The 26349-nt window shown below is 42.4% G+C and overlaps 2 protein-coding genes across 2 annotated transcripts in view; both read right to left on the bottom strand.

Moving 5' to 3' along the window:
* Window positions 1-1650, bottom strand: part of nfil3-5 (nuclear factor, interleukin 3 regulated, member 5) — a 39163-nt gene extending 37513 nt beyond the window's left edge. Inside the window, exon 1 of the mRNA XM_071389367.1 lies at window positions 1389-1650. The gene's annotated coding sequence lies outside the window, so the exon portion shown is untranslated. The remainder of the gene's footprint in view (window positions 1-1388) is intronic.
* A 9238-nt stretch (window positions 1651-10888) lies between these two features.
* LOC139567822 (nuclear factor interleukin-3-regulated protein-like) lies at window positions 10889-14473 on the bottom strand. The gene is made up of 2 exons (XM_071389365.1): window positions 14337-14473; window positions 10889-13395 (listed from the first exon to the last, which is right to left on the bottom strand). Exon 2 carries the CDS (start codon window positions 13281-13283, stop codon window positions 11985-11987), a length of 1299 nt encoding a protein of 432 aa, XP_071245466.1. The 5' UTR covers window positions 13284-13395; window positions 14337-14473; the 3' UTR covers window positions 10889-11984.
* Window positions 14474-26349: the final 11876 nt, after the last annotated feature.

Genomic DNA, 26349 nt, shown 5'->3' with positions numbered 1-26349 from the left:
TAGTGTTAAACATTAAACATATGGCCGGCTAAAACCTCAGGGCACAAGTCTTGATTGGCAACACCTGCTTTTACTTTGCAACAGGTCAATTAAATACAAAGACCTCAAGATTAAAAAAAGAAAGAAATACATGTGATATTCCTAATTGTTATATATCAAGGCACATGCGTGCAGATCTTTGTCTATGAATTATTTCCGCAAACTTTCCCCCAGCCCTCATGAAAGACCATGATTCTATTCATTCTCCTCCTCTCATTCTACTGCGTAGCTTACTAGTGCATAGCTATTATGTCATATGCCATACCACCCCTCAGCCCCCCCCCAAAAAAAATCTCTATGTACTGCTTATAGATGTGTAATAACATGATTATAACTATCCTTTATGCCAAAATTCCATGACATCTAGTTTTGACCAAATATTTATCACAGAAAATGACTAATGGCATAGAATGGATGCAAATGCAAGACTTATAGCTAGTAATCACTCTTGTTCCAAGTTCCAGAGAAAAGCTACACGTGACGGCCGAACATCCTCGCCAGGCACATGGAACGTCTGAGGGTCGGACTTCCAACACGACAAAAGGAGGTCACCGATAGGAACGAAATCAATAATGACGAACTTGCCTGCACCAGTAGACAATTTATTGCGCTGAAATAAAGAAGAATGTTCTATTCGTTTTCAGTATACTTTGCCTATAATTAACCTACCTGTATATTATTAGACTTATCAAGGCTATTAATGACAACTTCATAAATAAAATATAGGTCACACACCTGCTATTTAGATTTAGCAACATGTCAATAAACCAAATATTTAAATAAATATGAAACAAATATTTTTAAGTAAAGAAAGAAAAAACATGTTTTAAACTACAATAACTCCAGACAATGCTCTTCACAGCACGAGGCCACCCCCAAAAACGGGTTGATATTCCAATCTATTGCACAGTGGATTTACTACCCATCCATTGAACAAATACCATGAGGGAAAAAACGCCCGACCTGACATTGAGCGCATTGAGCAATGTGATTCAGCTCCTCTTTACAACAGCATCCAACACTACAATACAATGCCTTGATTACAACTGAGAATGTGCTAAGCTTGAGGAATATACAGTATGAATGAATAATTGGGAAAGGGAACTGGTTTAAAATAAACCACAATGACTACAAATAAGTCAAAGTCACACATACAGTGGCTGTCTACCGGTAGGGGCGAGTCGCCCGCATGTGAACAATACCCATACCTAAAAGCATAATGAGAATCTTAATCCGCAACAGTGTGGCACTTAAACAAATATCAAATTCTAAATAATTCGTTATCCAGCATTCAAACCAATCGAACATTTCCGCACAGAACTAAGCACATCAATAGGACTCCAACGTACCTTTAACGAACAACTGACGTGTCTCCAGCAAGAAATGCACAATGCCGGACACAAAGCAATCGCCTTCCGCAGTTGAAGTTGGCTCGTATCCTCTATTTCTTTCAACAGAAATGGTCAAATAGCTAGATGTTTCATTTGTCTGAGAGAATTTAAAAAAAGCTTTCGGGAGCAGCTCTTGCTCCTCTTACTTGCTCTGAGGTCAGTCTGTCTGGTTGTAGCTTACTAGAAGCAGTGTCTACCCCTTTTGCATTGAGTCCCGACTGTTATGTTGGGCGCTTGCTCCAGTTTCTCTCCCTCTCCCCTCTAGAATGTGTGTTAGTGGGTCAGTGGTTGCGTAACAGCCCATAGGCTGCCTCGTCACGTCTTTTTTTGTTGGCGCGCGCGCTCCCTGTTTGCCCCCACGGTGCTGATCCCTATTGCTTCGACCTGATGCAACACAATTTGGCAGGACCGGGCTACCGGACGGACCAGTAGTATCCGAATTGACTAGCGCCAGACAGAATCAGAATGAGATTTCGGTCAAAGATTTGGTTAGGTTGCTCAAAGGGCGAGGTGAAGACAAATAGCCTAAAGCTTGTTTAGCCTACCTGTGCGTGTGTATGTACACGTTTTTATTATACTTGTAAGTACCAGAAGTCCTCACAAGAATAGTAAACCAACAAAAAAAAATCAGAGAAGTGAGGCCATTTTGCTTTACTTGCAAAAATTGATTTTAGGTTTAGGGTTATAGTTAGAATTAGGTTTAGGGTTGGGGTTAGGGGTTAGGATTAAGTTTAGGATTTAGATTTAGGGTTTGGGATTACTTTTAGGGTCATCGGTTAGGGAAAGTCGGATTTTTAATGGAAATCAATTGTTTGTCCCCAAAAAGTCCTCACAATGTGTGTGTGTGTGTTTGTGTGCAAGATACAAGATGCTATACAAGATATGCCGTACCATATGTTATTGAAGTGTATCATTGTGTGTTATTATAGGTGTGTGTGCATAAAAAAGCCAGGATGGGGGCCTAGAGAGAGAATTAACGCAAGGATGAGGTCATCAGCCTCATCACACAATTTATTACACAACTAAAATTACATCACAATTACAACCTGCTATTAAATTCAAGGTCGTGTTCCAAATGGCACCCTATTCTCTATAAAGTGCAACACTTTTTACCCCATGGGGCTCTGGTCAAAAAAGGTGCACTACATAGGGAACAGGGTGGGTGCATTGGGATGCAGCCCAAGTCATTTTTCATAGCAAAAGCACTCAGGGCTGAGAGAGAGATATATTGTATAAGAAAAACAAAGTGTTTATCCCAATTCAGCTCGCTTCAATATACATTCAAACTAAACTCACCAATCACAATGGGCATGAGTGTTCAAATATATCACTCTAGATAAAATAACGAGATTAGTCAATAATCCTCAAAATGATGCTTATAACCATATCATTAATCTGTTTTATGTATATGCTTCCCCCCTTTTGAAGGTTATATATAGCATCACAAACTTCTACCTTTTTGGATATATACAGTTGAAGTCGGAAGTTTACATACACTTAGGCTGGACTCATTAAAACTCCTTTTTCATCCACTCCCCTTTTTAACAAACTATAGATTTGGCAAGTCGGTTAGGACATCTACTTTGTGCATGACAAGTAATTTTTCCAACAATTGTTTACAGACAGATTATTTCATTTATAATTCACTGTATCACAATTCCAGTGGTTCAGAAGTTTACATACACTAAGTTGCCTGTGCCTTTAAACAGCTTGGAAAATTCCAGAAAATTATGTCATGGCTTTAGAAGCTTCTGATAGGCTAATTGACATAATTTGAGTCAATTGGAGTTGTACCTGTGGATGTATTTCAAGGCCTACCTTCAAACTCAGTGCCTCTTTGCTTGACATCATGGTAAAATCAAAAGAAATCAGCCAAGACATCAGAAGAAAAATTGTAGACCTCCACATGTCTCGTTCATCCTTGGGAGCAATTTCCAAACGCCAGAACGTAGTTCATCTGTACAAACAATAGTACGCAAGTATAAACACCATGGGACCACACAGCCGTCATACCACTCAAGAAGGAGACACGTTCTGTCTCCTAGAGATGAACGTACTTTGGTGTGAAAGTGCAAATCATTCCCAGAACAACAGCAAAGGACCTTGTGAAGATGCTGGAGGAAACAGGTACAAAAGTATCTATATCCACAGTAAAATGAGTCCTATATCGGCATAACCTGAAAGGCCACTCAGCAAGGAAGAAGTCCTTAATTTGTGGATGATAGCCCTATTTGGTGAAAGACCAAGTCCATATTATGGCAAGAACAGCTCAAATAAGCAAAGAGAAACGACAGTCCATCATTACTTTAAGACACAAAGGTCAGTCAATATGGAAAATGTCAAGAACTTTGAAAGTTTCTTCAAGTGCAGTCGCAAAAACCATCAAGCGCTATGATGAAACTGGCTCTCATGAGGACTGCCACAGGAATGGAAGACCCGAGTTCATTAGAGTTACCAGCCTCAGAAATTGCAGCCCAAATAAATTCTTCACAGAGTTCAAGTAACAGACACATCTCAACATCAACTGTTCAGAGGAGGCTACGTGAATCAGGCCTTCATGGTCAAATTGCTGCAAAGAAACCACTACTAAAGGACACCAATAAGAAGAAGAGACTTGCTTGTGCCAAGAAACACAAGCAATGGACATTAGACCGGTGGAAATTTGTCCTTTGGTCTACAGTCCAAATTTGACATTTTTGGTTCCAACCGCCGTGTCTTTGGGAGACGCGGTGTGGGTGAACGGATGATCTCTGCATGTGTATTTCCCACCGTAAAGCATGAAGGAGGAGCAGTTTTGGTCTGGGGGTGCTTTGCTGGTGACATTGTCTGTGATTTATTTAGAATTCAAGGCACACTTAACCGGCATGGCTACCACAGCATTCTGCAGCGATACGCCATCCTATCTGGTTTGCGCTTAGTGGGACTATCATTTGTTTTTTAGCAGGACATTAACCCAACACACCTCCAGGCTGTGTAAAGTCTATTTTACCAAGAAGGAGAGTGATGGAGTGCTGCATTAGATGACCTGGCCTCTACAATCCTCCGACCTCAACCAAATTGAGATGGTTTGGGATGAGTCGGACCGCAGAGTGAAGGAAAAGCAGCCAACAAGTGCTCAGTATATGTGGGAACTCCTTCAAGACTGTTGGAAAAGCATTCCAGGTGAAGCTGGTTGAGAAAATGCCAACACTGTGCAAAGCTGTCATCAAGGCAAAGGGTGGCTACTTTGAAGAATCTCAAATATAAATTATATTTTGATTTGTTTAACACCTTTTGGGTTACTACATGATTCCACATGTGTTATTTCATAGTTTTGATGTCTTCACTATTATTCCTCAATGTAGAAAATAGTAAAAATAAAGAATAACCCTTGAATGAGTAGGTGTTCTAAAACTTTTGACCGGTAGTGTATAAATACTGAGTGTACAAAACATTAAGAACACCTGCTCTTTCCATTACATAGACTGAGCAGGTGAAAGCTATGCTCCCTTATTGATGTCACCTGTTAAATCCACTTCCATCAGTGAAGATGAAAGGGAGGAGACAGGTTAAAGAAGGATTCTTAAGCATTGAGACAATTGAGACATGGATTGTGTATGAGTGCCATTCAGAGGGTGACTGGGCAAGACAAAATATTTAAGTGCCTTTTAAATGGGGTATGGTAGGAGGTGCCAGGCGCACCTGTTTGAAAGTGTCAAGAACTGCAATGCTGCTGGGTTTTCCACGCTCAACAGTTTCTCTTGTGTATCGAGGAAGGTGTTCCTAATGTTTTGTACACTCAATGTAGATTTGGCTAGGGAACATAACGATTGAGCCCTGAAGCTCCGTTTTATGTCATAACGATTGAGCCCTGAAGCTCCGTTTTATGTCATAACGATTGAGCCCTGAAGCTCCGTTTTATGTCATAACGATTGAGCCCTGAAGCTCCGTTTTATGTCATAACGATTGAGCCCTGAAGCTCCGTTTTATGTCATAAGACAAGCTGTTTCCAAGGAGATTTTTGTAACAACATCAAGAGCCTCTCTGGATGTCCGTGGTGATAGATAACTATAGTCAAGGACAGCTTCAGTTATTCTATTGGCACTGAATGGGTTTTTATTCTCGGTCCATAGTGTTTTCTCTATTGTATCATAGAGCAGACCTGCCATTCAGAATGACCTTGGAGATAAGAAAATAACAGCCACTGGAGAAAGCAATGATGTTGTTTTCAATGGAAGAAGGTTATCACACATTTAATAGAAGTGGTTATTCTCTCACATTTTCTCTAATACAATACTGCTGTCCCTTTGATCCCCCATTTCGGAGTTATAAAAATGGGGGAAAATGGAATGACTTCTTATCATATTGCCTTTAAGCATTTTTGGATATATGGAATTTGAGAACTGACCTGTGCACTACAAGGGTGAAAGGCACATGAACACAAAGATATCCTGTTCTCCATAGACATCAAGCATCAAATAGTTTTGAGGACCCTTGGCTGTTGTCTTTACTTATTGATGCTTATTACTTGATGCCTATCATACACACACACACACACACACACACACACACACACACACACACACACACACACACACACACACACACACACACACACACACACACACACACACACACACACACACACACACACACACACACACACACACACACACACACACACACACAAACACACACACACTATGCCATTCTTCAATCTAATGGTAATCTCTTCATATCTTCCAATAAACCTCCGACAAGTAGGGTTGAGGAGAGTGAGTTTCTATCTCTGTAAGACAAAAGAGGAAAGGCCATAAAGTGTGAATAGTATCGTTATCAGTGTCAGTAGAGCGTTTAACCCGTTGAACTTTATGGACCATAGCATTGGTCAGCTCATCATTTACTCCAACGTCCTCTGCGCTGGTTAATCATCTTTCTTATTAACCCTACACACACAGAGAAGAGAGAAGGGTATCTTACAGTAGATCTGACTCTATACTCCAATATCCAGTTGGAATCCATCCAATTCCAATGCCAATTCAAATGCTTTTTCTTGCCACTTTTTTTAGTGTGCGTATGCTCATTAAAACAGTGTCAAACCTGGAGTCAAATATTTTCAGTGTTACATAATTGCTTTTACATATGCCATGGAGAAGCCCCTTTGGCAACATGGAATAGAGGAATCAATTGGAAAGGATTAAGAAAGAACAGATTCATATACATCCCTTCTTCCACCCCCCTTTTCTTCTATTTCCCTCTCCTCTCCTTCCCTCCCCCTCTCCTTCTCTCTCCTCTCCTTCCCTCCCCCTCTCCTTCTCTTTCCTCTCCTTCCCTCCCCCTCTCCTTCTCTCTCCCTCTCCTTCCCTCCCCCTCTCCTTCTCTCTCCCTCTCCTTCCCTCCCCCTCTCCTTCTCTCTCCCTCTCCTTCCCTCCCCCTCTCCTTCCCTCCCCCTCTCCTTCTCTCTCCCTCTCCTTCCATTCCCATGTCTCCTTCCATCCCCCTCTCCTCCTCTCTCCCTCTCCTTCTCTCTCCCTCTCTTTCCATTCCCCTCTCTCCTTCCATTCCCCTCTCTCCTTCCATCCCCCTCTCCTTCTCTCTCCCTCTCCTTCATCCCCCTCTCCTTCTCTCTCCCTCTCCTTCTCTCTCCCTCTCTTTCCATTCCCCTCTCTCCTTCCATCCCCCTCTCCTTCTCTCTCCCTCTCCTTCCATTCCCCTCTCTCCTTCCCCCTCTCCTTCTCTCTCCCTCTCCTTCCATTCCCCTCTCTCCTTCCATCCCCCTCTCCTTCTCTCTCCCTCTCCTTCCATTCCCCTCTCTCATTCCACCCCCCTCTCCTTCTCTCTCCCTCTCCTTTCATTCCCCTCTCTCCTTCCATCCCCCTCACCTTCTCTCTCCCTCTCCTTCTCTATCCCTCTCCTTCCATTCCCCTCTCTCCTTCCATCCCCCTCTCCTTCTCTCTCCCTCTCCTTCCATCCCCCTCTCCTTCTCTCTCCCTCTCCTTCCCTCCCCCTCTCTTTGTTACCACACCACCGTCAATCAGACAATCTCGGGGAGACGTTGACCTTAAACTTGGTAGCCCCTACCCCCTCTACTCCGACAACAACCACCCAACCCCCAACGCACTCCCCCCAGAGCTGCGTCTGCTGCACAGTGTTCCCTTGGCAACCGTCATAGCCAGCGTCTGCCTAGCAACCAGCAACCAGACTGTCTGTATGGTCTATGGATTATAGGAATGGGGGTTGGTTGTAGACTAGACTAGAGGGAGGGGTGTTGGGGACTGGGGTAGAGTAGACAAAACAACTGATGTGTATCTATTGGGCTATTCAGTGTTATTGTTAGGCAGGCGGGGAGGAGACAGACAGAGGTAGACTCAGTGAACTGGGGGGTTACCATGTACAGAGCCCATGCCTGTCAAAAACAATATCTGGGGTGTCTCACTGTAACGTTCGTCGTCTGAAGATGAGGAATCATCGGACCAAAGCGCAGCGTGGTAAGTGTTCATGTTAATTTATTAAAACAGAACACTAAACAAAATAACAAAGAGAATGAACGAAACGAAACAGTCCTGTCTGGTACAGACACAAAGACAGAAAACAACTACCCACAAAACACAGGTGGGAAAAGGCTACCTAAGTATGGTTCTCAATCAGAGACAACGATAGACAGCTGCCTCTGATTGAGAACCACACCCGGCCAAACACACAAAAATAGAAAACATAGAACACAAAACATAGAATGCCCACCCCAACTCATGCCCTGACCAAACCAAAATAGAGACATAAAAAGGATCTCTACGGTCAGGGCGTGACACTCACTCACACTCTCCATGTTATCACTAGTTATCTCACACTCATTTTTTTTAAAGAGTGAGAAAGGAAAGATTAGAGAAAAATAACCAGAATATTAACATAATGAACCCATGCCAGGAAATACGTTAAATACGTATGAAATACGTTAAATACATCTAAGTAACCAGGCTTACTACTGGAACGATAAGTACTGGTGTGGCATTAGGCATGTGCTCTGACAAAACACTGTATAGAGTCTACTACTGGAACGATAAGGACTGGTATGGCATTAGGCATGTGCTCTGACAAAAACACTGTAGAGAGTCTGCTACTGGAACGATAAGGACTGGTATGGCATTAGGCATGTGCTCTGACAAAACACTGTATAGAGTCTACTACTGGAACGATAAGGACTGGTATGGCATTAGGCATGTGCTCTGACAAAACACTGTATAGAGTCTACTACTGGAACGATAAGGACTGGTGTGGCATGAGGCATGTTCTGACAAAAACACTGTAGAGAGTCTGCTACTGGAACGATAAGGACTGGTGTGGCATGAGGCATGTGCTCTGACAAAAACACTGTAGAGAGTCTACTACTGGAACGATAAGGACTGGTGTGGCATGAGGCATGTTCTGACAAAAACACTGTAGAGAGTCTGCTACTGGAACGAAAAGGACTGGTGTGGCATGAGGCATGTTCTGACAAAAACACTGTAGAGAGTCTGCTACTGGAACGATAAGGACTGGTGTGGCATGAGGCATGTTCTGACAAAAACACTGTAGAGAGTCTGCTACTGGAACGATAAGGACTGGTGTGGCATGAGGCATGTGCTCTGACAAAAACACTGTAGAGAGTCTGCTACTGGAACGATAAGGACTGGTGTGGCATGAGGCATGTTCTGACAAAAACACTGTAGAGAGTCTGCTACTGGAACGATAAGGACTGGTGTGGCATGAGGCATGTGCTCTGACAAATACACTGTATAGAGTCTGCTACTGGAACGATAAGGACTGGTATGGCATTAGGCATGTGCTCTGACAAAACACTGTAGAGAGTCTACTACTGGAACGATAAGGACTGGTGTGGCATTAGGCATGTGCTCTGACAAAAACACTGTAGAGAGTCTACTACTGGAACGATAAGGACTGGTGTGGCATTAGGCATGTGCTCTGAAAAATACACTGTCAAGAGTCTACTACTCGATTTGAGAACCTCAACGGATATTTCTGCTGTGGGTGAAGCGTTCAGCTACAGAGACTGCCTCCTTTCCTCTCCTTCTTTCTTCTCTACGTCTTTCTTTCTCTCCGTCCCATTCATATTCAGGTCCAGAAGTGCGTCCTGACATGGGCCAATCAATATCCTGTCCTCTCCTTGAAGCTTAAAATAGCTTCTCCTCCTGCTGCTGCTGACGTTGTCTCTCTCTCTGTGTGTGTTTGTGTGTGTGTGTGTGTGTGTGTGTGTGTGTGTGTGTGTGTGTGTGTGTGTGTGTGTGTGTGTGTGTGTGTGTGTGTGTGTGTGTGTGTGTGTGTGTGTGTGTGTGTGTGTGTGTGTGTGTGTGTGTGTGTGTGTGTGTGTGTGTGTGTGTGTGTGTGATGCTGCTGCTGACGTGGTACATATGAGTCACTCAGAGACCCACTCTCTCCCCCCATCCCATCCCCATCACTGAACAGAGAGGGAGGCCCAGATTATGCCCCATTCTCCATTTTTATCCATTTTATTATATTTTATTGTAACACATTTGCACTGCCCGTACTTTACCTTCATGTAAATATTGTAGAGATGCATTGTATCTACAGAACCCCTCCTTTTCCCCCCTTTAATGCCTTGCTCTGTTCAGCTGTGTGCACTGCCGTGTCGTGCTAGTGACCCTTAGTGCATCACAGAGCTGCAGAGGGTGAGGGAGGGGAGAGAGCGGGATGGGAATGTAGGGAGGAGAGGGAGGTAGTGAGAGAGTACGTAAGAAGAGAGAGAGAGAGGGGGAGAGAGAGAGGAGGGAGGTAAAGAGAGGTAGAGGGAGAAAGAAATCACCCGTTCATCGTTGGTGAGAGAGAGAGAGAGAGAGAGAGACAGAGAGACAGAGAGCAAGAGCGAGAGAGATGCAAGGCCTCTGTAGACCACTGGGGACCCTGCCTGTCTCATTAGGTTCAAGCACACAAACAGTAGTGTATATATAGAGGATTGGAAAAAAGCACCATTATAATCTATCACTGATGCAGAAAACACGAGCTGGGTGGGTATGCTACTATATACATTTATAGTGGATGAGGATATTTCCCTCCATTACAATGTAAAGCACTTAAACACTTCAGCTGGAAAGGTGGTCTGTGTATACTGTGAATCCATTTATATCAGCTGTTAGTGATGTGTTTTGTGTTGGTGGATCTTTATAATGCATGCTTTTAGCACAGTAGAAACACATTGGTTTGTTCAGGAAAACATCATGTTTTTTTTTTACTCTCTATTTCGATCCCTCATATGACTCACTGGAGACCACTCGTCATGTGCTGCGAGAACACATTATATGAGCGTGTGGGGTCGTAACCACGTGTACAAGGCTACTAGTAACTTCAGACTCACTGCATTTATAAGAGAATAGTGGATGTGAGACTAGCGGTGTAAGACCCACATAATAAAGTATCATAAATGTGTATTATTCACGTAATAGAAACTCATAGACACAAAACACTGATTAGGAAAAACAGTTTATTTATTTACGTACATGTACAGTATATCACATTACTTACAGTTGAAATTAAAGAATATGTACATAGAATCTGTTATTTTTCTATTTTTTAGCCAAACCGTTTAAGACAAACTGTGTAGAAACAAATAGAGGCGAGGGATACCATGTCCTACAGCAGCAGGATAATCGGACATGTAATAATACAACCGGAATGGGTTTAAATGATCTATCTATGACATCAGGGTGTGCACCGCTGCATGTACCCATGTTTACCAGTGTAATCCAGTGTTTATAGACCTGTTCAATAAAAGTCTCTAAAGAAAGAATGTGAAACTTTATCAAAGGCCAGATCAGTGTACAAACAAAAATTTGTATTTCAGATATCATATGAAAAAGTATGAAAATGTATGCACTCACTACTGTAAGTCGCCCTGGATAAGAGTGTCTGCTAAATTACTAGAAATATAAATACAAAAATGTGTATCATATAAGTTACCCATAAATGCTGTTTTATAGTACTGTAAATCAAACAGAGTATCCTGAAGTATTGCTTTTGACTGCTGATTGCTATTGTAACTGGTATTGCCTGTGCTGGTGTGCTTTTATAGTGGTGAAGGCCACTGTCTCGTAGTATCTGGAGAATGTGTTATTGAAGTAGTTTTCAGGTCGTCGTTCGCTCAGCTTCTTCACACTTGATGTAGCTGTTTGCTTGAGATCGATGGAGCGGTAGGTAGCTTAGTGGTTAGAGCGTTGGAGCGTTGGGCCAGTAACCGAAAGGTTGCTAGATCGAATCCCCGAGCTGACAAGGTAAAAAACAAAAATTGTTCTGCCCCTGAACAAGGCAGTTCACCCACTGTTCCTAGGCCGTCAATGTAAATAAGAATTTGTTTTTAACTGACTTGCCTAGTTAAATAAAAATGGGCAGTGCTGTGCCCTGGGAGTCAAGTTCAGCTGAGACACAGTGAAAGTCAATGTTCAGGTTGAAGTGAATGTCACTTTCTTTGAGTCGAAACCCCTTTCTCTCCCTCTCTCTGTTGCTCTTCTCTGTATGTAAATGTAAAAATGTGTGTACGGTGAGGTTGTGAGTGTGTTCAACCTGACCTCAGACCAGTTTGGAGAGCAGCTGCTGAGAGAACAGCTTCTTGAGCTGGGCCACCTCCTGCGATAGGGAACTGAGCTGGGATTTGAGGGTGCCATTCTCCGCCACATACTGGGAGTCTGTGGTAGTGGTGGGTCTGTGTGGAGACCCTCCAGAGGGGGAGTAGTGGTGCTGCTGATCATGCCCAGCACGGGCCTCCTCCCTGGGCCATGCAGCCTGGCCCTCTCCCCTATGACTGTACCATTCAGCCTGGCTCCTCTGGATGTTAGGTCCGACTGTAGCTACGGGGCAAGGGCGTTTACTATTAGGGGACCTTGCTGGTATCTCCCCAGCTTCGCTACCTCCACCGGGGGTTTTGAAGCGGAGTTTGTGTGGTAGGCTAGAGTCCTGCCTGCCGTGGTACTGTCCTTCTGCCTCCAGGGAGGCGCGAGGCTCATAACGCCCCTGTTCCTCTACCGTTCTGGGGGAAGTTCGGCTGTGGTCCCCTAGTCCATCGTCAAAGAACACAGGGCTGCCGGTGTTGGAGCTTCCAGGGGAGAAACCAGAGTCCTCGGATATACTACTGCCTGCGTCACGCCCTGCTGGCAGCCCAGTTCCCCTCACCTCGTATGAGGATGAGTGGTGGGGATGGTGGTGGGAGGTGGTGGCGGCGGTGTTATGGGGGTAGGAACCATCATCATGGGGTAGGTAGTACCTCGGTTCAAGATGGTTGGGTGGAGGCACGGACAGCGGCATTATGGCTATGTTGGAGGTGTCCTTGACTAGGCCAAAGCGGAACTTGAAGGCCAGGAGTTCGGCCCTTAGTCGGGCGTTCTCCTCCAACAACCCCAGAACCCTCGTCTCCAGGACCATGTCATTGGCACGTCGTTTCTGACGCGACCGTTTCGCCGCATCGTTGTTCTTCTTCCTCTTATCCCAGTAGCCGTCGTCCTTCTTCTCGTCGGGAGTGAACTCGCGTTTGCGGCGCAGAGCACTGTTGCTATCGTCAAAGTCATCCTCACCGTCATTGTTAGAGATAGCATTAGCGTTAGCATGGTTAGCGGTGGTGGCTAGGCTTTCTTTCCGCTTCAGGGCAGAGGTGCAGCCCAGGAGGGAACGGGCTAGCTGGCTGCTGGAGGTCAGGATGGAGACCGCCTCGTCAGTGAAGGACATTGCCTCGCTCAGAGGCCTCGGGTCCAGCCCTTCCAGTCCCAACAGATGGGAGGGACCACCAGAGAGATCCTGGAGGACGCTACTGGTGGGTCTAGTATGGTATTTCATGCTTGGATAGCCCTGGTGTGATCGGGTAATTGCCAAACTCATAGATTGTGTGCTTGAGTTTTGTTTAATAGCTCACTTTAGAAATACACTCTCTGGTTGTTTTGATAATGATGCTGGCTCCGAGTGCCTGTGATTCACATTGCAATGCCACCATCTAGTGGACAGAGAGAGAAAAGGCAGCGAGGAGGTTAGTGAGATTTGAGTAAACCTTATGTAAGTTCAACACAACGTTATATCATTCTGTCACAGCTCCAAACATTCCTGTTGTGTAGTGTACTGAACAGATGCACATAGATGGTTAACAGGCACATATTTCTCATTATGAAAAACATCCCTAGGCCAATACCATTTTGCGACATGGTAGAAGGATATCAGCAAGTTGAGGATGAAAGTAAGTTGCTCATTTGTGCAGAATATTCTATCCTATACTATTCTATTATTTCTATGTTGACTATACAGTTATATGCAATACATTCCTGAATGTTTAATTGGGATGAGAGAATTATCAAAGAATGTCAAACACAAGGCTACTCGCCTATAATAAATCCTGTAATAAAGCGTCTATAGGCTATAACAGAGGTTGTGTAAAGGAATCCAGTGAACTTTCAGTCAATTCAACAGTACGCTGAATACTGTAGTTTTCACAGCAACAGTCTTCAACAACTATTTGCTCCCACACACAGTCTGAACAAGTTGAATTAAGTGCACCCACTGAGAAGGCAGCCCCGAGGCCTGTCATCATTTCCTCGCGTTACGCAACGTTACAGAGAGGAACATTACAGTACATGCACTTATGCATGATTTTACCCGGTGTCCCCGAGAAACAGCCCTGGCGGATGAGAACCGCGGTAACATTCGCAGGATAACTGAGAATCGAACCAGGGAGTCGATAAACTTGATCTGGTTTTGATATGCTGCACAGTGCCTACTCCTAACTTTAGACAACATTTCTTTATCAACCACTTTTTATATTTTCCCTATCCATCTTAAATAACTAGTTCAGCTCCACACAATGTTCTTAAAAAACACATTTTAGTCACATTTCTATATAACATAATACATCAACATTTTCTTTTCCATTTGAGATGAGGTTACCTGTCAGTGAAATAGCCCGAGGAAGTACCTCTTCTTCATGTGAATCTCCTCCAAAGTGTTATTAGAAATACTGTATATGCTCAATAGATTGGATGATAGGGCGCGTCTCTCCCAGTTCGCTTCGCGCTTGTTTCTGCTCAGCGAACACTGCCGCTACTCATATTTGTTTCTTCACCCAGTATAGGGTCAACTAGGTTTGTCTCCTCACCTCGCCTGAACCCGCGTCCTCAGCCTATAGAATAGAACCACCACCAATGGAACGCAAAGCCGCCTCCCCCTCGGCCTCGAGCCAATGCGCCATTTAGTCACAGCAGGGCGAGCCTATCCGCTTTCAGCTGCTACGCGTCACATACTATTTTTTCTCACCCCAATCCACCTCTCTCTTGCTCTCTCTCTCTCTCTCTCTCTCTCTCTCTCTCTCTCTCTCTCTCTCTCTCTCTGATTTTCAACCATGTTTTCAACATCTTTGATCAAATTACTGCATGTTAATGTCTCCAAATAAGTTGCAAATCCAGTCCACCATCTCTCCAAATATCCATTTGCAAGACATTGACTGATAATATGCCTATTTTGAAATAATTTGATGAAATACCTCCATGTATGACAGAATGGGTTGGATTCTGGTTTTACAGATACAGATGTGTCATGCTGTCTGTCCATACACCTCCAATCCCTCATGTTGATTGACCTGAGAGCTCTCTCCTGAACTGGGATGCCCACTGACTCAGTGCTCAACTTTACATTTATCCATCCATCCATGGAATTCACCTCCGTGTGTAATACATATCTTACTAGCACTGATTTGAATGATATCTGCTTTATTGAGGAAAATGTTCTTGCACTGACTGTGAATGTAGTTATCTTGGCTACTTTAGTTGAATTCACTGACTGTGAATGTAGTTGTCTTGGCTACCTTAGTTGAATTCACTGACTGTGAATGTAGTTGTCTTGGCTACCGTAGTTGAATTCACTGACTGTGAATGTAGTTGTCTTGGCTACCTTAGTTGAATTCACTGACTGTGAATGTAGTTGTCTTGGCTACCTTAGTTGAATTCACTGACTGTGAATGTAGTTGTCTTGGCTACCTTAGTTGAATGCACTGACTGTGAATGTAGTTGTCTTGGCTACCTTAGTTGAATTCACTGACTGTAAATGTAGTTGTCTTGGCTACCGTAGTTGAATTCACTGACTGTGAATGTAGTTGTCTTGGCTACTTTAGTTGAATGCACTGACTGTAAATGTAGTTGTCTTGGCTACCGTAGTTGAATTCACTGACTGTGAATGTAGTTGTCTTGGCTACCTTAGTTGAATTCACTGACTGTAAATGTAGTTGTCTTGGCTACCGTAGTTGAATTCACTGACTGTGAATGTAGTTGTCTTGCCTACCTTAGTTAATGCACTGACTGTGAGTCTATCTGGATAAATGACCAAAATATACAAAATATGTACAGATATGTTTAAAGCAAAAGTTCAATTACTATTTGTTATTTAATTGTCCAGTTTATGTTATGAATGGAGTTTACTTTTACACATACCAGGAATTTAACCTGTTGCCAGAATTTAAATCAAGTCAAATCAAATGTTATTGGTCACATACACATATTTAGCAGATGTTATTGCGGGTGTAGCGAAATGCTTGTGTTCCTAGCTCCAACAGTGCAGTAGTATCTAACAATTCACAACAATACACACAAATCTAAAAGTAAAGGAATGGAATTAAGAAATATATACATATTAGGACGGGCATTTAAATATTAGGGCGAGCAAATATACAGACAGAATATACAGACAGAATGTAGACAGAGGAATATACACATAGTCTATAAACAGTACACACACAATACAGATACAGTAAACACCGAACAACACATAATATTAATAATAATAATAATAATAACAGAGTATGTAAAATGGGTTCAATTCAGGTTATAACAGATTTGCAATGCTGTCTATAATCTCCATGTCTTGGGACCACCAATCCCATTAGGCTGGTTAGTCTGAAAGGGGATTTTTGAATTGGACCAAAGGCAACACAGGCTGGTAAGGATCCGCCCCTTTTTCTAAATTTTAGCCTAAAATGACATACCCAAATCTAACTGCCTGTAGCTCAGGCCCTGAAGCAAGGACATGCATATTCTTGGTACCATTTGAAAGGGAACACTTTGAATTTTGTGGAAATGTGAAAGGATAGTAGGAGAATATAACACAATAGATCTGGTAAAAGACAATACAAAGAAAAAACCAACCGTTCTTTAGTATTTTTTGTACCATCCTTTTTGAAATGCAAGAGAAAGGCCATAATGTATTATTCTAGCCCAGGTGCAATTTAGATTTTGGACACTAGATGGCAGCAGTGCATGTGCAAAGTTTTAGACTGATCCAATGAACCATTGTATTTCAGTTCAGAATTTTGTATCAAGACTGCCCAAATGTGTCTAATTTGTTTATTAATAACTTTTCATGTTCAAAATTGTGCACTCTCCTCAAACAATAGCATGGTATTCTTTCACTGTAATAGCTACTGTAAATTGTACAGGGCAGTTATATTAACAAGAACATAAGCTTTCTGCCAATATCAGATATGTCTATGTCCTGGGAAATGTTCTTGTTACTTACAACCTCATGCTAATTGCATTAGCCTACGTTAGCTCAACCGTCCCGTGGAAGGAACACCGATCCCGAAGAAGCAAGCCTACCTACTTAGGAAGCCCACTGACATAGGCAGCCATACCAAACACAACATATCATACTAATTGCGTCTATTCTGAGAGGTCAGGCTGACATGTATAGTACATAAGCATTTAGTACATAGTACCGATATTATCATTTTTTGCCCATAATGTTCAAATCATCTATAAGTGACTTTGAAATACATTCAGAATGATTTAGACATGATGCACAAAAAATGATATCGGTACCATGACATGAATGGAATTTGTGCCACTAATGCTAAAACATTAGCATTTGGAAAATTATGCCAGTGAAATACAACCAAAGCATGGATTGCTGTCATTCCCTGTCTAGACTGCTTACAGGATAAGGAAACCAACATATCATTTTGTAATTTGGGTAAACTATCCCTTTAAATAACCTTCTTTCTTATGTAACCATACCAAACATAACATATCATACTAATTGGAAGGGAACAAATTGTCACGGATCCCCCCGGTACTGCTGCTCATTCTGTTAACCAGTTATGGAGGTTGACGCCACCAGCCTTCTAGGCTGCACTGAACTGTGTCATTATGCACACCTGGTTCCAATTCCTCACTGATTGTGTTTGCATAAATGTGCCCTTTGTTTTCCCATTGGGCTGTCGATTATTGTTCCCATGTCCGTTGGTTGTGTGAGTACCTATCCATTGTCTCAGCCTGTGCTGCGTGTTCTGTGCATTGTGTATTATGGGTCTCGTTCCGTGTCGTTCTTAAAGGTTTACCCCCGCTCTTTTGTTTGGGTACATCCCAGTGTTTTGTATATGTGTTTGTTTTGGGTGTATTAAAAACCCAGATGATGTATTCCTGCGTCTGTCTCCAAATCCTTTACACCAGCATGACACAAATTTACATTTACTATGTCACATCTATTCTGAGAGGCCAAGCTGACATGTATAGTACATAAGAATTTAGTACATGTGTAGTACATATGAATTGGAGGGGAACAAATGTACATTTACTATGTCTATGGTGTTGCTACAAGTTTGAATCCAGCTCACTGCCCTTTGACACAACCTCTTTCCATCTTTCCCCACTGTCATCCTCTCTCTATCTGTACAATAAAATCAGAAAATATTCCCAAAGAAATTGCTGAATTTAGCTGAACTTTCACAACTAAGCTACTTTGTGTTGTTAAGCAGCCTATAATCCTTCCTTCCATGAATTCACTTTCATGGAATTCAATTTCATAAAAACTACACAAGCATGTATAATACTTACATATATATAATACATTTACAGAAAGCAAAACTGCTATTTGTTATTAATTTTCTATACTTGTATGTACAGTATATGTTACAAGTAAAACATGTAATGGTACTGTATGTAGTCTACATCTACAGAAGGACTGCACTTTATTTACATATTATATGTTATGTACAGTATGTTACATGAAAACATGTCATGGTATGAAGGAATGCACTTTATTACATATTATATGTTATGTATGTTACATGAAAACATGTCATGGTATGAAGGAATGCACTTTATTACATATTATATGTTATGTATGTTACATGAAAACATGTAATGGTATGAAGGAATGCACTTTATTACATAATATATGTTATGTATGTTACATGAAAACATGTCATGGTATGAAGGAATGCACTTTATTACATATTATATGTTATGTATGTTACATGAAAACATGTCATGGTATGAAGGAATGCACTTTATTACATAATATATGTTATGTATGTTACATGAAAACATGTAATGGTATGAAGGAATGCACAGATGGAGAAAATGGGCGCAAACAAGGTTTTGGTAGTCCTACGTGGTCAGAAGCACGAAAACACACCATACAGCCAGTCACCCCTCTCTCTATGCCTGTCTTTCTCTCTCTCACACACCCCCCACCTCACTCTCTCTCTGTCCCATGTCTGCCCTCCCTGAGGAAATACACTAATGCTCCTGAATGTTTAGAGTAACAGGATCTATTGGAGCTGGAAGGACACAAAAAAACGCAAGCCAACATACTTTATGTTATTATCATCAAGGCTATCTACGTGTATTGTATGTGTGTCAGTAGATTAATTAGCTCTGGGCAATGCACACTATATGTACAGTATGATCTGTATCTGATGTTATGTCTACGGACAGCATATTTACATACAGAATAACTAATGATGTGTCCTAGACAATTTCCACCCTCGGGGACAATAAATTTGATCTGATCCTACCTTGTTTATCCAGTGTAGGCTACACTCTTCTGGACCATTTAGAGTACAGTACATGTGTGTTATCTTTTGACACATTTCCTTCCTGCACTGTTCTCAGATGAGATGGTGGAAGCATACGATTACACTCAGATGTGGATTCGAATAGTATTTATTCAACCCCAGTTGCGAAACTATGGTAAAGTTCAGAGTCAGGGTTCTATACAATCTCAGCTCATTCAATTCAATAATGCATTGCATTGAATCACCAGTCAAGAATAGCTTACTTTTCCAATCTGTTCATAGTCAGTAATTATATTTCCAAGAAATGATTTGTCCCTAACCTTGATGTAGGCAGACAACATAATAACGTGATGGTTGCGTATTATGTGCTTATTTTAGTCTTCCATTGAACTTAACAAACAGAGACTTCTCAGAAAGTGATTTGATAACCACAATTGGATGCGGGCATCTAAGTATAACTAGGTTAGATATAATGCATAATCCTGTATCCCGCTTTCTCATTCCCCACTGTGGTTCACCATGGGGTTTGCAGTTCTTAAGAAACGTTTCACAACAGAATCGGCGTAAAGAATATGCCCCCTGGTTAACTATGTTTAGCCTACCTGTGTCGGACTACAGTGATGGCGACCTGGGTCACTGTCCTTATACACACTGTTTGGAGATGACCTCGAACTACAGGTGTCCAAACACAGGCAAAGGGCGAGAGAGGGGTCCCTGGTTACCTTGAAAACATGTGCCTGCCAGACAGACAGACCTACCTTGAATTCCCCTTGATTATGCACATGATGGTCTTATCATTCTTACTGTATCAGTCAACATGTTTTTTAGCTGTTATTATTTATACTATAATTCCTTTAACCACATCAATATCATGTTATTCCAACTGGAAAATGACATTTACTGAAGTAAATGTGGTGTGCTGCTAGTCTTGAAGTATTTATGGTTGTGAAATAGTAGTAGCAGTAGCAGTAGTAGTAGTAGTAGTAGTAGTAGTAGTAGTAGTAGTAGTAGTAGTAGTAGTAGTAGTAGTAGTAAGGGTAGTAGTAGTATTAGTAGCAGTAGTAGTGGTAGTGGCAGTAGTGGTAGTGGTGGTAGTGGTAGTAGTGGTAGTAGTAGTAGTAGTAGTAGTGGTAGCGGCAGTAGTGGTAGTGGTGGTAGTGGTAGTAGTGGTAGTGGTAGTAGTAGTAGTAGTGGTAGTAGTAGTAGTGGTGGTAGTGGTAGTAGTGGTAGTGGTAGTAGTAGTAGTAGTGGTAGTAGTAGTAGTAGTAGTAGTGGTAGCAGCAGACGACCACACCGGGTTCCCCTCCTATCAGCTAAAAACAAGAAGAAGTGGCTCCAGTGGGCACGCGATCACCAACACTGGACAATTGAGGAGGGAAAAAACATTGCCTGGTCTGACGAGTCCCGGTTCCATGGCCACATCCTGCCTGGTGTCAACGGTACAGGCTAGTGGCAATGGTGTGGGGAATGTTATCCTGGCAGACGTTGGGTCCCTTCATACCAATTGAGCAACGATTCCATGAATTCAGGCTGTTGCAGAGGCAAAGGGGGGTCCAACCCGGTACTTTTGATTTGGCCTGTAAGTAAGCATTTCACTGTAAGGTCTACACCTGTTGTATTCGGCGCACGTGACAAATACACTTTGATTTGATTTGATTTATGAACAGGTTCTAAAGCTGTGCTTTCCATTCAGCAAGCACACCTAACTAGAGGTTATACCAGACTGGAACAAAACAATGGACTTCTTTGTACTAGGACGTCTGAGAAACAGCATGAAAAAATTTATCATTACATGGATAGCTATAAGGCATCAAACAAGAGGCAATATGAGGTAAACACACACACACACACACAAAAAACACACACACACACACACACACACACACACACACACACACACACACACACACACACACACACACACACACACACACACACACACACACACACACACACACACACACACACACACACACACACACACACACACACACACACACACACACAGACAGACACACACACACAGGCAAGTGACTAATTCACCCAAAGGTTCATGCTGGGCCATGTCAATATACATTATACATGAAGCGACTCGCAGAGAAAAAGAGGGCAGTCAGATTAAGAAAGAGCGATGGAGAAAAAAAAAGGAGAGTGGGAAAGCAATGGGAGGAGGGCTGGTGCTATTATGTAAGGCCTCTACAGACCATATGAGGACTAGTGTGTAAACTGAAGGTTCCAGGTCGACTCAGGTTAGCTAATTAGAATACGGAGAAATGGGGAGAGAGGGGGAGAGAGGCAGGGAAAGAGAGAGAGAGAGGTTCTGGTCGGCTGAGGTTAGCTACTCGGAAATAAGGAGGAATGGGGAGTGAGAGAGAGAGCGAGGGAAGGAAGCGCGAGAGAGAGAGAGAAAGAGAGAGGGAAGGGAAGGGAGAGTGAGAAAGAGAGCGAGGGAAGAGAGAGAAGGGAGAGGGCGAGAGAGAGGGAAGAGAGAGAGAAATGGAGATTGAGGTTAGTTACTCAGAATAAGGAGATTATACCTAGCTGTCCTCAGTGTGTATGGCTGGTCCTATACTGTTAGTCATTCCTTCAGTCTGTGTGTGTGTCTGTGCGCGTGTGTGTGTGTATCGGATGGAAGGAATAGCATCTTTTCACCAACACAGTCAAGGTCTATTTCCCGTTCTTCCCTAGTACCTTTCAGAGCATGTTAGGAATCACTCATAAACAAATAGAAGAACTTTATGGGCAATCTGTCATGTCGGACATGTTTTTGAGGTTTGCCAAGGTAAGAACAGCAAACATAACATGATGAATGATACTCTACAGCAGGGGCGCAATTTTCAATGGGGACAGGTGGGATATGTCCCTCCCACATTCTAAAATAGCCTTTTTGTCCCAGTTTGATCATTGGAATGTGATACAAAACATGGCAACGGTGTACTTCAGGACCATGTGGACGCCTCCGAGCGGTCGGGTAGGCTGTTTGTAGGTGGCTATTATTACTATCTAACAGCAGTTGTTTGTTTGGGAATGTCTTGTTTTGCCACATTTCAGAAGTAAATGAACTTGGTAAGCTTTTGCTTGTCTGAGCAGCTCACAGATCACTGCACCTGTACATAGCCCATCTGTAAATAGCCCATCCAACTACCTCATCCCCATACTGTATTTATTTATTTATTTATCTTGCTCCTTTGCACCCCTGTATCTCTACTTGCACATTCATCTTCTGCACATCAATCACTCTAGTGTCTAATTGGTATATTGTAATTACTTCGCCACCATGGCCTATTTATTGCCTTACCTCCCTTTTCTTACCTCATTTGCACACACTGTATATAGATTTTCTTCAACTGTATTATTGACTGTATGTTTTGTTTATTCCATGTGTAACTCTGTGTTGTTGTATGTGTCGAACTGCTTTGCTTTATTCTTGGCCAGGTCGCAGTTGTAAATGAGAACTTGTTCTCAACTTGCCTACCTGGTTAAATAAAGGTGAAATAAAATAAATAAAAAATCTGTCAGTTTCCCCAGCTAATTCCTTACTTTTCACACTGACACAGTAATAAACAGCTCTAACATTACAGGCTTCACTGTCATGGTGTACAGTAGAGGTCTGCGCTGAACGATTTTTTCATCCCGCTCCCGCTCGCACCCGCTTGCTTTCTGTCCAATTCCCACCCGCTACCTCAAGAACTGGTCCCAAACCCAACCACAGTCCTGCAATGTTATTTCAAGCGTATGTGATGCAGCTCTCGTGCTAGCCATGGTCCCAGCAATATGCTAGCCATGGTCCCATATAGGCAATATCAAATACGCAAAAATAACTTAAGAAATAGGATCAATTATATCAGCCAATATGCTAGATGTAGTTTAAAGAGAGCAGAGTTGGAGAGACTTGCACTTTCTCTTGAGCTATTTGTATAGCTACCTTTTAGGAGTGGGAAGATTTTCAGACTGAGAAATATGGGTGATCAATATTTAGGCCTATTTCTAGGCAATGTAGTAAACTATAGCCTAATCATAGGCCTATTTAGGAAGTACATTTCCTTGGAAAGATAACTGCCCCATGCTTCTCCGCCTATGTATACATAGGCTATAGCCTACTCTAATTGAGACCCCACGTGCACATGATCTCGCAGGTATGGCTACTGAACAACTTTATCTGGGCCAGGTCGCAGTTGTAAATGAGAACTTGTTCTCCTGGCCTACCTGGTTAAATAAAGGTGAAATAAAAAATAGAAAAATAAAAACAGGAAGCAGCAATAATGATGACAGTGACATTTTGCATAGTCCTATAGGATAAAACCTGCCTTTTAGGAGGACGATTTGCAGGCAGAGACAAATAAATGGGTAATCCATAGTTACTGAAAATGAAAAGGCTCAATACTCATAGCAGCCTAACCTGTGTGCCTTTTCCTTTTCAATCATGATGACATGTTTTTGATTGTACTTCGACTCACTTTGGTTGAGCTCCCCCCACTTCTTTTCATGATCAATATTTATTTACAGACACTGTAGTAAACCACAGTCTAATCATATTTAAGTTAATTTCATATTCAAGTTAACTGAAATGTGATTCTCTGCCCAAGTAGGCAGCCTACTTTATTTCAATGAGACCACACGCCCAACTAGGAGGTAGGCTACTGAAGTTGAAGCAGCGAATTCTGTGTGAATAATGAGAAGAACATGTGCTACAATAGGTAGGCTAACGCATACAAAGCAGAAAGAGGACCGTTTCAAGATAATCTATGGGACAACAAAAATATTTGAGTCCCAAAGTTGTCTGTCTGACCGCCAATGCCGCCTGCAGCATGAAAAATGCAGACCGTGCGGCAATGATCTCTGTCGGGATCCGCAGGCATCCAGCGGGAATGCAGCCCTCTAGTGCAGTCAGTACACAACACTACGCTCATCATGTCTCAGCAGCATCAGATGGCGACAGGGGTCCCAGCAGGGTCAGACAGCCAGGGAAGAGCAGTCTACGGAGCTCAGGGGAATTTTGCAGTATATTCAGTGAATGACACAAAGTTCCATCTTGAATTGATGGGTAGACCTACAGTAGCTACAGGACAGCAGTTTAAAGCTACAGTCTGGGATCTGGGAATAATGGACATTTCAATTATTGAACCATTGATTCTAGTCTTGGATAACATAATGTACAGTTGAAGTCGGACATTTACATTCACTTAGAGTCATTAAAACTCGTTTTTCAATATTTCACATTTCTTGATAACAAACTATAGTTTTGTCAAGTCGGTTAGGACATCTACTTTGTGCATGACACAAGTAATTCTTCCAACAATTGTTTACAGACAGATTATTTAACGTATAATTCATGTATCACAATTCTAGTGGGTCAGAAGTTTACATACACTAAGTTGACTGTGCCTTTAAACAGCTTGGAAAATTCCATAAAATTATGTCATGGCTTTAGAAGCTTCTGATAGGCCAATTGACATCATTTGCGTCAATTGGAGGTGTACCTGTGGATGTATTTCAAGGCCTACCTTCAAACTCAGTGCCTCTTTGTTTGACATCATGGGAAAATCAAAAGAAATCAGCCAAGACCTCAGAAAAAATTTGTAGACCTCCACAAGTCTGGTTCATCCTTGGGAGCAATTTCCAAATGCCTGAAGGTACCACGTTCATCTGTACAAACAATAGTACGCAAGTATAAACACCATGGGACCACGCAGTCGTCATAGTGCTCAGGAAGGAGACGCGTTCTGTCTCCTAGAGATGAACGTACTTTGGTGCGAAAAGTGCAAATCAATCCCAGAACAACAGCAAAGGACCTTGTGAAGATGCTGGAGGAAACAGGTACAAAAGTATCTATATCCACAGTAAAACAAGTCCTATATATCGACATAACCTGAAAGGCCGCTCAGCAAGGAAGAAGTCACTGCTCCAAAACCGCCATAAAAAAGCCAGACTACGGTTTGCAACTGCACATGGGGACAAATATCGTACTTTTTGGAGAAATGTCCTCTGCTCTGATGAAACAAAAATAGAACTGTTTGGCCATAATGACCATCGTTATGTTTGAAGGAAAAAGGGGGAGGCTTGCAAGCCGAAGAACACCATCCCAACCGTCAAGCACGGGGGTGGAAGCATCATGTTGTGGGGGTGCTTTGCTGCAGGAGGGACTGGTACACTTCACAAAATAGTTGGCATCATGAGGAACGAAAATTATGTGGATATATTCAAGCAACATCTCAAGTCAGGAAGTTAAAGCTTGGTCGCAAATGGGTCTTCCAAATGGACAATGACCCCAAGCACACTTCCAAAGTTGTGGCAAAATGGCTTAAGGACAACAAAGTCAAGGTATTGGAGTGGCCATCACAGAGCCCTGACCTCAATCCTATAGACAATTTGTGGGCAAGGAGGCCTACAAACCTGACTCAGTTACACCAACTCTGTCAGGAGGAATGTGCCAAAATTCACCCAACTTATTGTGGGAAGCTTGTGGAAGGCTACCTGAAACATTTGACCCAAGTTAAACAATTTTAAGGCAATGTTACCAAATACTAATGGAGGGTATGTCAACTTCTGACCCACTGGGAATGTGATGAAAGAAATAAAAGCTGAAATAAATCATTCTCTCTACTATTATTCTGACATTTCACATTCTTAAAATAAAGTGGTGATCCTAACTGACCTAAGACAGGGAATTTTTACTAGGATTAAATGTCAGGAATTGTGAAAACTGAGTTTAAATGTATTTGGCTAAGGTGTATGTAAACTTCCGACTTCAACTGTATAAATGTACACCAAGGTCATTCTTTGTCATGCCTCATTTTAGAAGGATCATATGGTGACAGGGGTCTCAGCAGAGTCAGGCAGCCAGGGAAGACCAGTCTGTGACAGACCTGAGGTGAATTTTTGCAGATACAACACTTTATTGTCTCTGTCCAGCAAACACTGGACAAGCCAGATGCTATTTTAAGACAGTCTGAAAAACCTCCAAAGTTGATTTCCAAATTGTATCAATGGCTGATAGAGGCTTTTCCCGATGACACAAAACATGTAAAGCAAAAATGTGAGGAAGACCTGGGAAACGCTATTGATGATAAATGGACACAGATATGTTAGAATGCCCAGTCATGTTCATGTAATCTC

The sequence above is a fragment of the Salvelinus alpinus genome, chromosome 2 (assembly GCF_045679555.1).
Source record: "Salvelinus alpinus chromosome 2, SLU_Salpinus.1, whole genome shotgun sequence".
Taxonomy (NCBI): domain Eukaryota; kingdom Metazoa; phylum Chordata; class Actinopteri; order Salmoniformes; family Salmonidae; genus Salvelinus; species Salvelinus alpinus.
The sequence above is the reverse complement of the archived record's forward strand: the minus strand, read 5'-3'. Positions and strand labels throughout refer to the sequence as shown.